A 10,924-nucleotide genomic window follows, 5' to 3' on the forward strand; every position below is an offset into this window, starting at 1 on the left:
CCGATCCGTGTCCCGGCCCCGATCCCAGCGCCAGCCCCGTCCCGCAGCCGCACACCGTGTCGCTCAGCGCAGTTTATTGTCGCACGGGCACCCGCAGCCGCCGCCGCCGCGCCCAAGCCCAGGCGCTCCCCGGACATGGAGCGGCGCCCAGCAGTGGGCGAGGGGCGGAGAGACGGGGGCGAGGGGCAGCAGCCAAGGGAGCGCGAACCACGCGGGGTGGGAGAACCCCCCCAGCTCCCTCCTCCCGGCCCCGCGCTGCCCCAGCTCCCCACAAAGCCCCCCCACGCCGGGGGTACACATCGAGCAGCCGGACCCCCGCGCACCCGCCCGGTCCCGCTGCAGCGGAGCCCTTACACCACAGCCCTTCACGGGGGCTCTGCCGTGGCCCCCTCGCAGGGCAAGGGGGTCCCTTCCTGCCCGTCAAGCTCCGGGGCTCATGCTGGCTGCCCCCCAGCCAGCCCCACCGCGGCCCCCCGCACTGGCCCTCGCAGGGGAAGGGGGTCCCCTGCTGCCCGTCAGGCACGGGGGGTCTCATGCTGGCTGCCCCGCACAGCGGGCACGGGGGCGGGGCTGGGTGGGGGGCACACTCCGGTGCAGCTTTAGCGAACCGCTGCCCCCTCAAGTCTTGGAGGGAGGAAAGATGGGGGGGCTGTAACAGCCAGGGAAGGGGCGAGAGTCCACATGTCCAGAGGGTTCAGAGGAAGGGGTTGAGCCCCCCGGGCGCGGACGGCGGAGCCGGGGGGCCGCTCAGCGGCAGTAGAGGCTGCGGCAAGGCGCCGGGGAGTTCGGGGAACGTGCCAGCCTGCGGGAAGGCACTGGCGGAGGCGGGGAGGGCGGCGGTGGCGGAGGGGACGCTGCTGAGGGGCATCGGCAGGGACGCGCTGTAGGTCATGGAGTTGGCGGGGTGGCCGGCGGGCAGCCCGGGCACCGGCGAGCTGGTCCGCATCTGGTTCAGCGTCGGCTTGGGCTGCTCGGACAGGCTGAAGGGGTTGGTTGGGGACGGCGTGCTCAGACCTGGCAAGGATAGGATGGGACACATCAGGGCGGCCAGGTCATCCCCAGCACTTCTCCTTCTCTTCCTGCCCAAAACACCCCCTGTCCAGCCCAGGGGAGCCCCTGGCCAGCAGCCCTCAGTACTTACCGGAGAGGAAGGGGTTGCGGGTCTTGGAAGCCGGTGTAGGTGCGACCAGGGAGTCCAGGTTGACCAGGGAGGAGGCGGCGGGGCCGAGGAAAGCCTCGGGGGTTTTACAGTCCTTCCGCTCCTTGCCGGATTCGGGCAGGGAGTCAGCCAGGTTGGTGAGGTCAAAGCTCTTCGCCCCATCCTGCCTGGTGCTGGGGAACAGGTCGCCAAAGGGGTCCGGCTCTGGGATGGAGGGAGGGGAGATGAGCCGCGTGAGCCACTGGGAGACACCAAGGGTGATGGCGTCCCCTGTCACCGCAGGTCACAGCTCAGTGTGGTGGGCTGAGCCTGCAGCACGGCCTGCCCAAGTGCCCCCTGGAGCCACCATGGGAGCTGGCAGGGCTGGGGACATGGGTACACGCAGGGGCCAGAGCTGCTCTCTCGCCTACAGGAGAACCCAAGCCCATGACAAGTTTACAGATGGGGACGAACTTTGGCCACGCCAGCAAGCAGCCACACGCAGCCCTGGCCAGCCCTGGAGCTGCCTCCCTGCCACGGGCAGGGACAGGTCACCGTCCCCACCCGCCCGCTCCCGGCTCTTACCCACGGGGCTGCTGGACTTGGCCGAGGAGGGCGGCTGCGAGGGCTCCTGCTCCGGCGGCTCGGGCGGCTTTGCAAACGGGTCGAAAGCGTTCCCCCCTGGAGCTGGGGGGAAGAGGGGACACTCAAGGAGGGGAGCAAGCAGGGAGGTGGGAGGCAGGAGATGTGTGGGCAGGAGGGAGGCAGGGGTGGCTGCCTGCAAGGAGACAGAGAAGAGGGGGTGCAGTGGGGGGCTGGAGTGGGGTTGGGGGTCAGGAATGTGCACTGGAGAAGGCTGAGAGACAGACCATGGGGTCATTGCAAAACAAGACACCCCCACTGCTCACGGCCATCCCCCTGCAGCGGGCTGGTCCCTTTCCCAGGGCAGGGGACAGGTCTGCAGAAATGCTTTAGCAACCAGCACTGGACCTCAGAGCGGGTTCTGTGCCCCTCACCAGGGACCAAAACTGGGGACAGGACACACAGGACCTGCACAGGGCTGGAGGAAGCACCAAGGAGGAACTGAGAGTGGCACTGAGCTCCGAAACACAGGCTGCTCCTACAGTTGCCTCCCCATCTGCAACGTGGCACCTGCGACCAGCAACCGTCCCGTCTGGTCCTGGCGTGGTGTGCAGGGGTGGTTTGGGGTGAGCAAACAGGTATCACCGACGGGACACACCATCAACCTGCTGCTGGAGTGGTGTGGTGGCTGCCATCCGCTCCCACGGGAGGGCTCCGTTAACTGCCGTGTTAATTAAAACAGCCTATTCTGTGCAGAGATAGAGCCTAAAAGTTCCTTGAAGTCTTCAGGATGCTGAGGGGTGAGCAGAGGTCCTGCTGCGGGGCAGGAGAGCGGGCAGGGGGTGTTTGGGGAGCTGGCTGCAGGAGGATGGGGGCAGAGCGCCGAGATGCCCACTCGCAGGAGGGTAGCGATGCTCAGGGCTGTCCAGAATCCCCAGCAAAGCCAAAAGGTCCATCAAGCCTCTTACCAGCGTTCGGAGGTTGCTCGGGCACAGCAGCCCAAGGGTCAGGAGCTGGAGTGGAACCGGAGCCCTGAGGGGCTGGGGGTGATGCTGTCCCCCAAGGGTCAGCAGGAGGGAAGCCAGAAGAAACGGGTGCCTTCCCCCAAGGGTCGGAGGCTGCAGTGGTGCTGGGGGGAAAATCCCAGGGCCCGGCAGATGTTTGCTGGGCTGAGGCGCTCGCCTGGGAGAGGGGCTCCCCACTGGTGTCCGGGACTGGCACCCAGGGATCTGCTGCACCGGCCCAGGCAGAGGCCACCGGCTCCGCTTTGGCTTTCATATCTGCAAGAAGAAGGGAAGCTGTGGGACAGGGGAACAGTGCAGGGCACAGAGGGATGCTGAGTGGCAGGGATGTGCCCCAAGGGCCATGACTTCCAGCAGCAACACCCATGCGTACAACCGAGGAGAACCCAGAGTCTTCACTGTTGAGCTACTGGGGACTGGGGAGGAACAGAGGCAAGGGACAGGTTTCTGATACTGTCCCGAATTTTGGCAGTCTGCGAGTTGCCCTCACCTGGTACATCCCACGGGTCAGCAGACGCGTGGCTGGAGGGTGCTGGCGCCGGTCCGAATATATCTGCCAGCTCCAGGATAGAGGACTGCAAACAGAAAGGTAATAAAGAGGTGAGGGAAGCCTGAGGCAGACCTGTGGGATTGCCCTGGAGCCGATAGCTGGCCCTGTGGCCATCCAGCCCCCAGTGCTGTACCTGGCTTTTCTTCATCTTATCTTCTTCTTGCTCTTCCTCCCTGCCCTGGGCAGTCTCTTCCACGGCTCTCTGCTGCAGGGAGTTCTCCCCTTGCCAAGTCCTCACCTCCTGCGGGGAGAAGGAATGGGGTCTGTGAGCTCAGCAACCCTTCAGCTAGCACCTTCTCCAGAAGACAGACCAGCACAGGAGCTGCCACCGCATTCCCGAAAAGTCCCAGCATCCGAGCAGACAGCTCCCTCATGGCTGAGCCCACCAGGAGAGCACTCAGCAGACAGCCCAGAGCAGGGAAAGCAAAGCGGGCACTGGAGCAAGGTGGTGTTTTGGGCTCCAGCACCCCAGAGAGAAGCCCAAGTGCAAGGAGAGCGGAGCGCCAGGACTGTAGGACACAGGTACCTTCTCGTGCTCCTCTTTGCTCAGCGCGAGCGCGAGCTGCAATTGCCTTTCTTCGTCTGTACTGGAAATTGGAAGTGGCTTCTGCCAACAGAGGAAATTGGGTGACATTTCAGCTTGCCCTCAGCTCGTAGGACTGCTCAGAGGTCCCTGACCTTGCCACCGCCTCTCCTGAAGCCCCTCGCCTGCCTGCACAACATCTGTGCCCATCCAGCTGGCCCTGCCTGCGGACCCCCAGCCCAGTGTCCCTGTGCTCTCTAACCAGCTCCTGCTCAGGCTCCCTGTGGCCCCTGACCAGCTCTTTCCCTGACCCCATTACCTGCCTCTGCATTGAGGCTGGGATGACCCTAAATTAGGCAGCCAGCATCTTCCCTGAGAGGTTTTCAGGGACCCTGATGAAGTCAGTGGAGGGATGAACTAGGTACCCCTTTGCCCTGGCAGTCTGCTGGGGAGAAGAGTTTGTGACACTGACTGGCTTCAGTTTGGGAATCCTGCAGCCCTGCACCCAGACCTGAGGCAGACTTTGGGGAGAGGCTGTCCCTGTACCACCATGGTGGCCCTGATCACCCCCCTGTGACACTTGTCCAGCAGTGTGGGACCCACTGGGGCTGGGAATGGGGACCCCAGTGGGGGTGACTGTGTGTGTACATCTGTACACGTGTGCACATGCGTGTGCAGCCCAGATGGACTCCAACAGGCAGCGCTTTCCAGAACGTGTTCCTACAGTGCTCATCGCAGCAGTGTGAGGAAGCTATAAATACTCCAATTCCAGGACAAAAATAGGGATACACGCCCTGCTCTGTCTCCAAAAGAGCCTCCATTGGGCAGGGAAGACGGGCAGCAGCAAGCGCTGTCTCCAGAGCATGTCCCCAGCCTGGCAGGACTGAGCTCGTGGTGCTGGGTGCCAGCTCCAGGGGATGTCCCTCAGTCCCATGTCCCTCTGACTGTGTGTGCTGGCTGTACCCACAGACTCTGTGTGGGCTGTGCCAGCCGGTGTGCAAACAATCCTGTCCCTGGTGGAAAAGGGGCTGTGGCCACCAGATAGGAGAGGGGACAGCCTGGGGTGGTTTCTCTCTGGGGCAGCAGCTCACTTGTTGCCTGCATACCTGCTGGGCTCCTCCTGGGGCTGTTTCCCAGTGCTCTTTCTATCCCAGTTTGAAAGGACCAGGTAGCAGGACCAAGTTTCCAGCCCAGTGAGGGTGCTGCTGGCCCCACATCCACCACATAAACTGCAGGGCAAGGCTTTGCCCCCTAAAACCTCTGTGGGAAGGCAAGAGAAATGGGGGAGCTTAGAGCAAAAACCCTTGGCAAAAGAGGGCAGCCAGGTGGAGGGCGGTTGTGCCAAACCCAGTAGAGTCCCCAAGTTCACTCTGGGGTTTGGGAGGCTGGACAGATCCCCACCTGGTGCTGTCCTCTCTGGTATGAGGACAGGGAGCAGGAGCAGCCCATGCCTCCATCTGCCTGATGGTGATTTTGGATGCCAGGCACAACGCGAGCAGCCCGGTGTGGTTGCAGGTGCATGCACCAGCCTCGGGCAGCCCCGAAATTCCTCCCTCTTCCCAGGGATCTGAGCCATTGTGCCCATATATAAGGCAAAGTGCAGGGAGATGCCTCGTGCCCCAGGACAGGCAGGGCCACCCTACCTTCTCTGCCTCCTCCCGACTCATGGCCAGCGCCAGCTGCAGCTGCAGCTCCTCCTCGCCCGTCGTCTGGGGCCGCGCTTGCTCCAGGTCAGAGGCGAACCGTGGAGATGAGGATGATGCTGGGAGATGAAAGATGAAAAGGGGGTGGTGTCAGTACTGGGATATTCGGGGGAGCACAACACCGGCCTCTCCTCCAGGCCCACATCCCAGCACCCGGCCTCCCCAGGGCACATAGCCCCACGTTAGAGCTCCTGACCATGAACAAGCCAGGGGTTTAAGGCTGAAGGCACCGCCAGCTGCCTCTGCTGCTGGGGTTCACCACAGAGTCAAATCTCTGCTCCGTGGTGCAGGATGGAGATGGGCTTCACCACCACCCCCACCACCCCCACCCTGAGAGGAGTGCAATGGGCACCAAGCAGGTGCAAACCTAATGCAACACCTGCCCCCACTAAGTGAGCCTGAGCAAGCCACCAGCAACACTCACAGTTGAAGGAGGAGGGCGAGCCCCGTGCCCGGCCGTAGTCCTCGCCGTAGGGTGACGCACGGCGGCCGTAGGTGACCTGGTGGCTGCCACTGCCCATGCCCTCCAGGGCCATGCGCTCCTTGGTCTGCAGCGCGTGCGCCCGCTCCTGCTTCAGCCGCTCCTCGTCCTTCAGCAGCGCCATCACCTGCTTCACCTTCTCCCGGATGTTGATGCCCTGGTCCTTGCCATCGCGGTCCACGTACTGGAAGTCCTTCAGCGTCTGGATGGTGTAGAGGTTCTCCCGGCACTGGTGGGTCACCTTTTCAGAGCCGGTTTTGATGAGGTAGTCCAGGAGGGTGAGGGCTTTGTAGACGTGACGCCAGTTCTTGCCGCTGTCGTTCAGCCGCCGCCAGATCATGCCCATGACCTCGGCGAAGGCCACCGTGTTGAAGGTGAGGTCGGCGATCTCTGACATCAGGGAGCTGGGGGGTCCCCAGGGGTCATTGGAGGTGGCCTCCCGCACCTTGATCTCTGCCTCCGAGTAGTTGTGCACGATGTTCTTCACCTGCCGGCGCAGCGCCGAGGTCGTCATGGCTGTGTGGTGCCGGAAACCTGCCAGCGGCAGGCAGCAACGGTGCAGAAGGAATGAGTGATCACAGCCTCACCGGCGCCTGCAGCAGGGGAACAGTGACACAGAGACCTCAGCATTGCCCCAGCCACTGAGACCCATCCCCAGAGCCCTCGGTCGGCACCAGGGACACTTCTCAGTGTGGACGCGCCCATCATCGGGGTATCAGGTGCACCCTGGGGGGCTGCCACCGCTCGCTAACCTAAAGACACACACAGTGGTCACAAGAGAAAACACCTCATAGCAAGTGACACCCAGCACTGCAGAGCCGGCACAAGGTTTGACTCCAGATTCAGCAACATTTGGAGAAGAATTTACCCTGCACTTCTGCTTCTAAAAGTAACCATTTGAAAATGGCAGCTCCCTCCTCCAGATCCCAGCTGCCTCAGCCCCACCATCCCAGCAAAGCTGGTTTCAGACCCCTCCCAGACCTTGCACCAGCCAGGGGCTCCCCTGTGCCCCCAGATGCACTACCTGCAGCTGCACACAGCCCTGCTTGTCCCAGTCATCACCCCAAGGCTCTCAGTGCCGCCGAGGATGCGTCGTGCAAACACAAAACCCCGCCGTGAGTCAGAGCCTGTCGCGACTCACTCAGCTGGCAGCTGATCAGATGGGTTTTCCCAGCAAATTCGATAATTTTGCTCCAGCAAGAGGTTGGCAAAGTCAGGGTGCTAACAGCCAGTGCCAGATCAGTGAGCAGGACGGATAATGCAATGCCCCTCTCCCCAAAATCTCAGGCTGTTTGAACCTCCTCTGTGCCCAGACACAGGGCTGGGGCTGCAGGTGCTGGTGTGGCCAGGAGCTGCCCTGGTACCTCCCCATGGGCAATGCCCATACTTGGGATGCCCTGCACTGACACGGATGCAGTGACATGGGGCAGTCTGGACCTGTCTTCACGTGAGCCCATCACACTCCTGTCCCCTGCTCCATGCTGGTCCTAAATCTTCACCTCCTCCCTGCACAGTGGGAAGACACTGTTTACCCTCATTTTGTCTGAGGGCCAAGTCAAGGCAGAGGCAGAGGCTGCCGGGAGCTGCCTTTCCCTCGGCAGGGCCGCACCGCAGGGCCCGGGAGCCGGGCTGCTCCCAGAGCCCCCACTGCGGCTGCGACAGAACTCACTGGCAATTCTTCCCCCATCCAAGATAACGCCTGCAGGCAGAGGAGTATCTCCCCCACACAGCAGTGTCTGCAGGCAGCGATTACCAGTGTCCACCCACCACCCACCTCGGATGCCGGTACCTCCCTGGACCTGTCACACCGTGTCCAGCCCTCCACTGGCTCTGGACAGTGCTCTGTCCTGCTGGAGCTGGGCCGTGCTGACATGCCCAGGAGCCACGCACGGCACCCACCACGCTACCATACAACCCGTGTGACCAGTCCGGCACCTCCTGCTCCCGTGGGCCAGCGGCCAGGAGCCCCACGGCTCCGCCAGCAACGTCTCCCGTGAGTCAGAGAGGAGCCTGGCACCGCCACGCTCGCGGGCGGGCAAAGTTTCTCTGGAGACGCTTCCCTGCATCGATTCCCTTTCGCAATGCAGCCCGTTGGCGCGGCCTTTGGATCCCGCCGGGAGAGCCCACGGCACAGACGGCCGTGCCACTGCCTGCCTGGCACGGAAACACCTGCAGGACAAGGGCAGCAAAGCAGCAAAGTCCTCCAGGACTTGGCTGCACGCTCTGCTTTCCACCAACACCCAGGTGGAGATAAAGTCACGTTTTCCAAAGGTGCCACTGGTCCGGAAAGCACCAGCAACCACCAGCACTCCAAGGAGGAGAAGGCAGGATGGTTCCTCCGGCCACCAACAGGTCTCCTGGCAGGACAAGCCCCAGGTCCAGCGTGACAGGCTCCCGACATTGCTTATCCAGGCCAGAGACCTGATCCCAACTGGACTTTGCCCAGCATGAGATGGCCTGGGAAGTCTGAATGGGAAGAGATGGGAAGCATGGGCTGGGGCAGGGATAAGAGGAATGTAATCAGGGCTGGAGCTGCCAGCAGGGTTAAGAGCTGTGGGTTTATCAAACACAATATCCCCCCGCAACCCCCCCCGGAATATAAAGGGAGTGAAACAGAAGCTGTGCGGGAGATAAGGCAGCAGCACCCAGCAGCTCATATGGAATTACTGCAGTGACCTTGAGCAAGAGGCGGCCAGGTGGGAGAAGGACACACGGCTGCGGGGCCAGGTCCCCATCGCCCGCGGCCCGGTGCGGGGGACTGCGGGGGCGACGCGGGGGCGGCGGGGGGGGCGAGGAGGAACGGCGTGGAGGGAGAGCTGGAGGGATGGGGGGACTGCAGCGGGGGCAGAAGGGTCCGGCGAGAGAAGGGGGGGCCCGGAGAGGGGATTACAGCTCCATCCCTGATCAGGTGCAGGGCTGGGAGGAGCAGCGCCCGCCATGGAGGGGGGAGCGGCGGGGAACGGCTCCCGCAGAGTCCTCGGCCGCGCCGCCGGATCCCGCACCCGCCCGGCTCCCGCTCCCGCTCCCGCAGCCGCCGCGGGGCCCCAAGCCCGGCCCGGGAGGCGTCACGGCACCGAGCTGCCCGCCGGGGCCCGGCATCCCCCGCAGCCCGCGATGCTCCGGTGTCCAGAACCTTCCTCCTCCTCCTCCTTTCCCCCCCCGCATCCCGGCTGCCGGGGCGCACGGCCCCTCTTACCTGCGCGGTGCCGCCGCCGGTGCCGCCGGGGAGCGCGGGTGGAGGCGGCCGCAGCCGCCCGCTCCTGCTGCGCGCCGCCGAGTTGCCGGGCTGGCTGGGCAGGTCCCGACGGCAGGTCCCGGCTTAACCCCTTCGGGGCCGCCCGGGCACCGGCCGAGGCGCTCAGCAGCCCCCCCGGCCCCCACGGTGCGGTGCGGCGCAGCGCGGTGCGGTACCGGCCGCGGGGGATGCGGCGCCGAGCCCCTGCCCCGCCGCATGCGGGAGGCGGGGATGCTGTAAATGCTCAGTCACTGCCCCTCGCTGGCAGCCAGCCAGGCGCTGCTCGCTGCTGCTGCCTTGCTCGCCTGTATTTTTTTTTTTCTCTCCTCCCCCCATTATTTTTAGACAGAAATCCACGTCCACGGGCGCGGAAGCAGCTGCGAGGGATGCCGACCCTCCCCACCACGCAGCTCCCTCTCTGCTGCCCCAGGCCACGCTAGAAATTTGGGTTCTTTAAATTATTATTCTTTTTTTTTGCTAGGATCTAAATTTGGAGCAGATTCTTCCCCTGCTCTGAACAGCTCCCAGAGCCTGGCTGAGGGGAGAGAGGGAGGCATCAGATGACATGACAAAATAAGTCATGTCTCTCGATCATTTCAATGCCACCCCCTCTCTCTCCCAGCCTCTGCCTTCCATTTTAATCACTGACAGCCCTTCAAGTATTATGGATATATATAATCTTTTTAATATCACTGACATTTTCCATGATGAAAAGCATCTTGGGGGTGCTGAGACATTTGGGAGGGGGATCATGCCTTCCTGCTGATGCTCCTGCCACACAGAGGAGAGCTGAGGTCTGTCTTGCCCGAAGGTCCTGCCTTGGGTCCCAGGGGGAGGCCACGTTCCTCCCAGGGCTTTGCAGATCTGAGCAACCTGATGTTCCCAACAAGCTCTAGCTGTGCAAGGCTGAATAAGCAGCCAGTCCCTCTTCCAGCTGCAGCCTGGGAGAAGGGCACATCCAGCATCCAAACCATCCCCAGATTAGCCCAGAGAACATCCCAGCTCGGGCGGTGGGAAGCATTCTCCATGGCAGCCTAAGATCCAGGCTTTCCTCTTCCTCCATTCCCAATGCTCCTGATTCACTGTGTCATATGGTGAGGCAGACAGCTTGCTCTCCTTCAGGCACTGATTTTTTACAAGCAGAGTGAACCTCTCTATGCAGAAAACACCCTACGAGGTGTTTTCGGAGCTGTATAAACATGAGGTTTCTTTGCTGGGGCCCACAACCCCACCAGGGGAAGTGGAACCCAGCAAGGCACTGATTGCCCTCAGCACAGCCTGGCTGCTCACCCAGACCCCCTCAGCCACTGAGAAATGCACTGTCACCTTCTGCTTGCAGCATTTTCCTAGAACTCCCCCTCTTCCCAGGCTCTCTGGTGGAGTGATGATGTCTTCAGGCCCCCACTCACGTGCTGGGTTTGGTATGCAACTCCCAAGGCCAGGAAGGTCGCTCACCTCACCTCGGTTATTTAGCAAACACAACACAAATTATTAACAGTAATACAAATAATGCCCACGTCTGGGAGAGGAGAAGGAATACTCTCCTTTCCTGGTTGCAAGGGCTTGGCCTTACAGGGTCCTTCAGAGCACAGGGCTGACAGCCCTGAGGGTCCCTGCACTGGTGACAGAGCCCACGTCTCACACTGGGCCTGTAATGAGGGTACATATTTCTAAAGCTGTTCTGTGGAAG

General features: G+C 62.5%; 1 protein-coding gene across 4 annotated transcripts; it reads right to left on the bottom strand.

Annotated features, from left to right (window-relative positions):
- Window positions 1-65: 65 nt before the first annotated feature.
- On the bottom strand, window positions 66-10,640 carry EPN3 (epsin 3). 4 transcript variants are annotated; one of them, XM_017812096.1, is made up of 10 exons: window positions 10,561-10,640; window positions 5,943-6,592; window positions 5,459-5,577; window positions 3,819-3,899; window positions 3,426-3,533; window positions 3,233-3,317; window positions 2,689-3,000; window positions 1,724-1,825; window positions 1,142-1,363; window positions 66-1,014 (listed from the first exon to the last, which is right to left on the bottom strand). In XM_017812096.1, the coding sequence occupies exons 2-10, from the start codon at window positions 6,511-6,513 to the stop codon at window positions 695-697; spliced, it is 1,920 nt and encodes a 639-aa protein (XP_017667585.1). In that variant the 5' UTR covers window positions 6,514-6,592; window positions 10,561-10,640; the 3' UTR covers window positions 66-694. The 4 variants fall into 4 exon arrangements, with proteins under 4 accessions (XP_017667585.1, XP_017667583.1, XP_017667586.1 ...); XM_017812094.1 differs by lacking the exon at window positions 10,561-10,640 and adding an exon at window positions 9,196-9,240; XM_017812097.1 differs by lacking the exons at window positions 3,819-3,899; window positions 10,561-10,640 and adding an exon at window positions 9,196-9,240.
- Between the last annotated feature and the right edge of the window lie 284 nt (window positions 10,641-10,924).

The sequence above is a fragment of the Lepidothrix coronata genome, unplaced genomic scaffold, assembly GCF_001604755.1.
Source record: "Lepidothrix coronata isolate B3197 unplaced genomic scaffold, Lepidothrix_coronata-1.0 Scaffold34, whole genome shotgun sequence".
NCBI classification, from domain to species: domain Eukaryota; kingdom Metazoa; phylum Chordata; class Aves; order Passeriformes; family Pipridae; genus Lepidothrix; species Lepidothrix coronata.

Coding starts and splice junctions, on each gene's coding strand:
- EPN3 (XM_017812096.1), bottom strand. CDS start 6,513: ATGACGACCTCGGCGCTGCGCCGGCAGGTGAAGAACATCGTGCACAAC. Junction 3,534..3,818: donor GCAAAGAGGAGCACGAGAAG/GTACCTGTGTCC, acceptor TTCTCCCCGCAG/GAGGTGAGGACTTGGCAAGG. Junction 1,826..2,688: donor CGAGCAACCTCCGAACGCTG/GTAAGAGGCTTG, acceptor TCTTCCCCCCAG/CTCCAGGGGGGAACGCTTTC.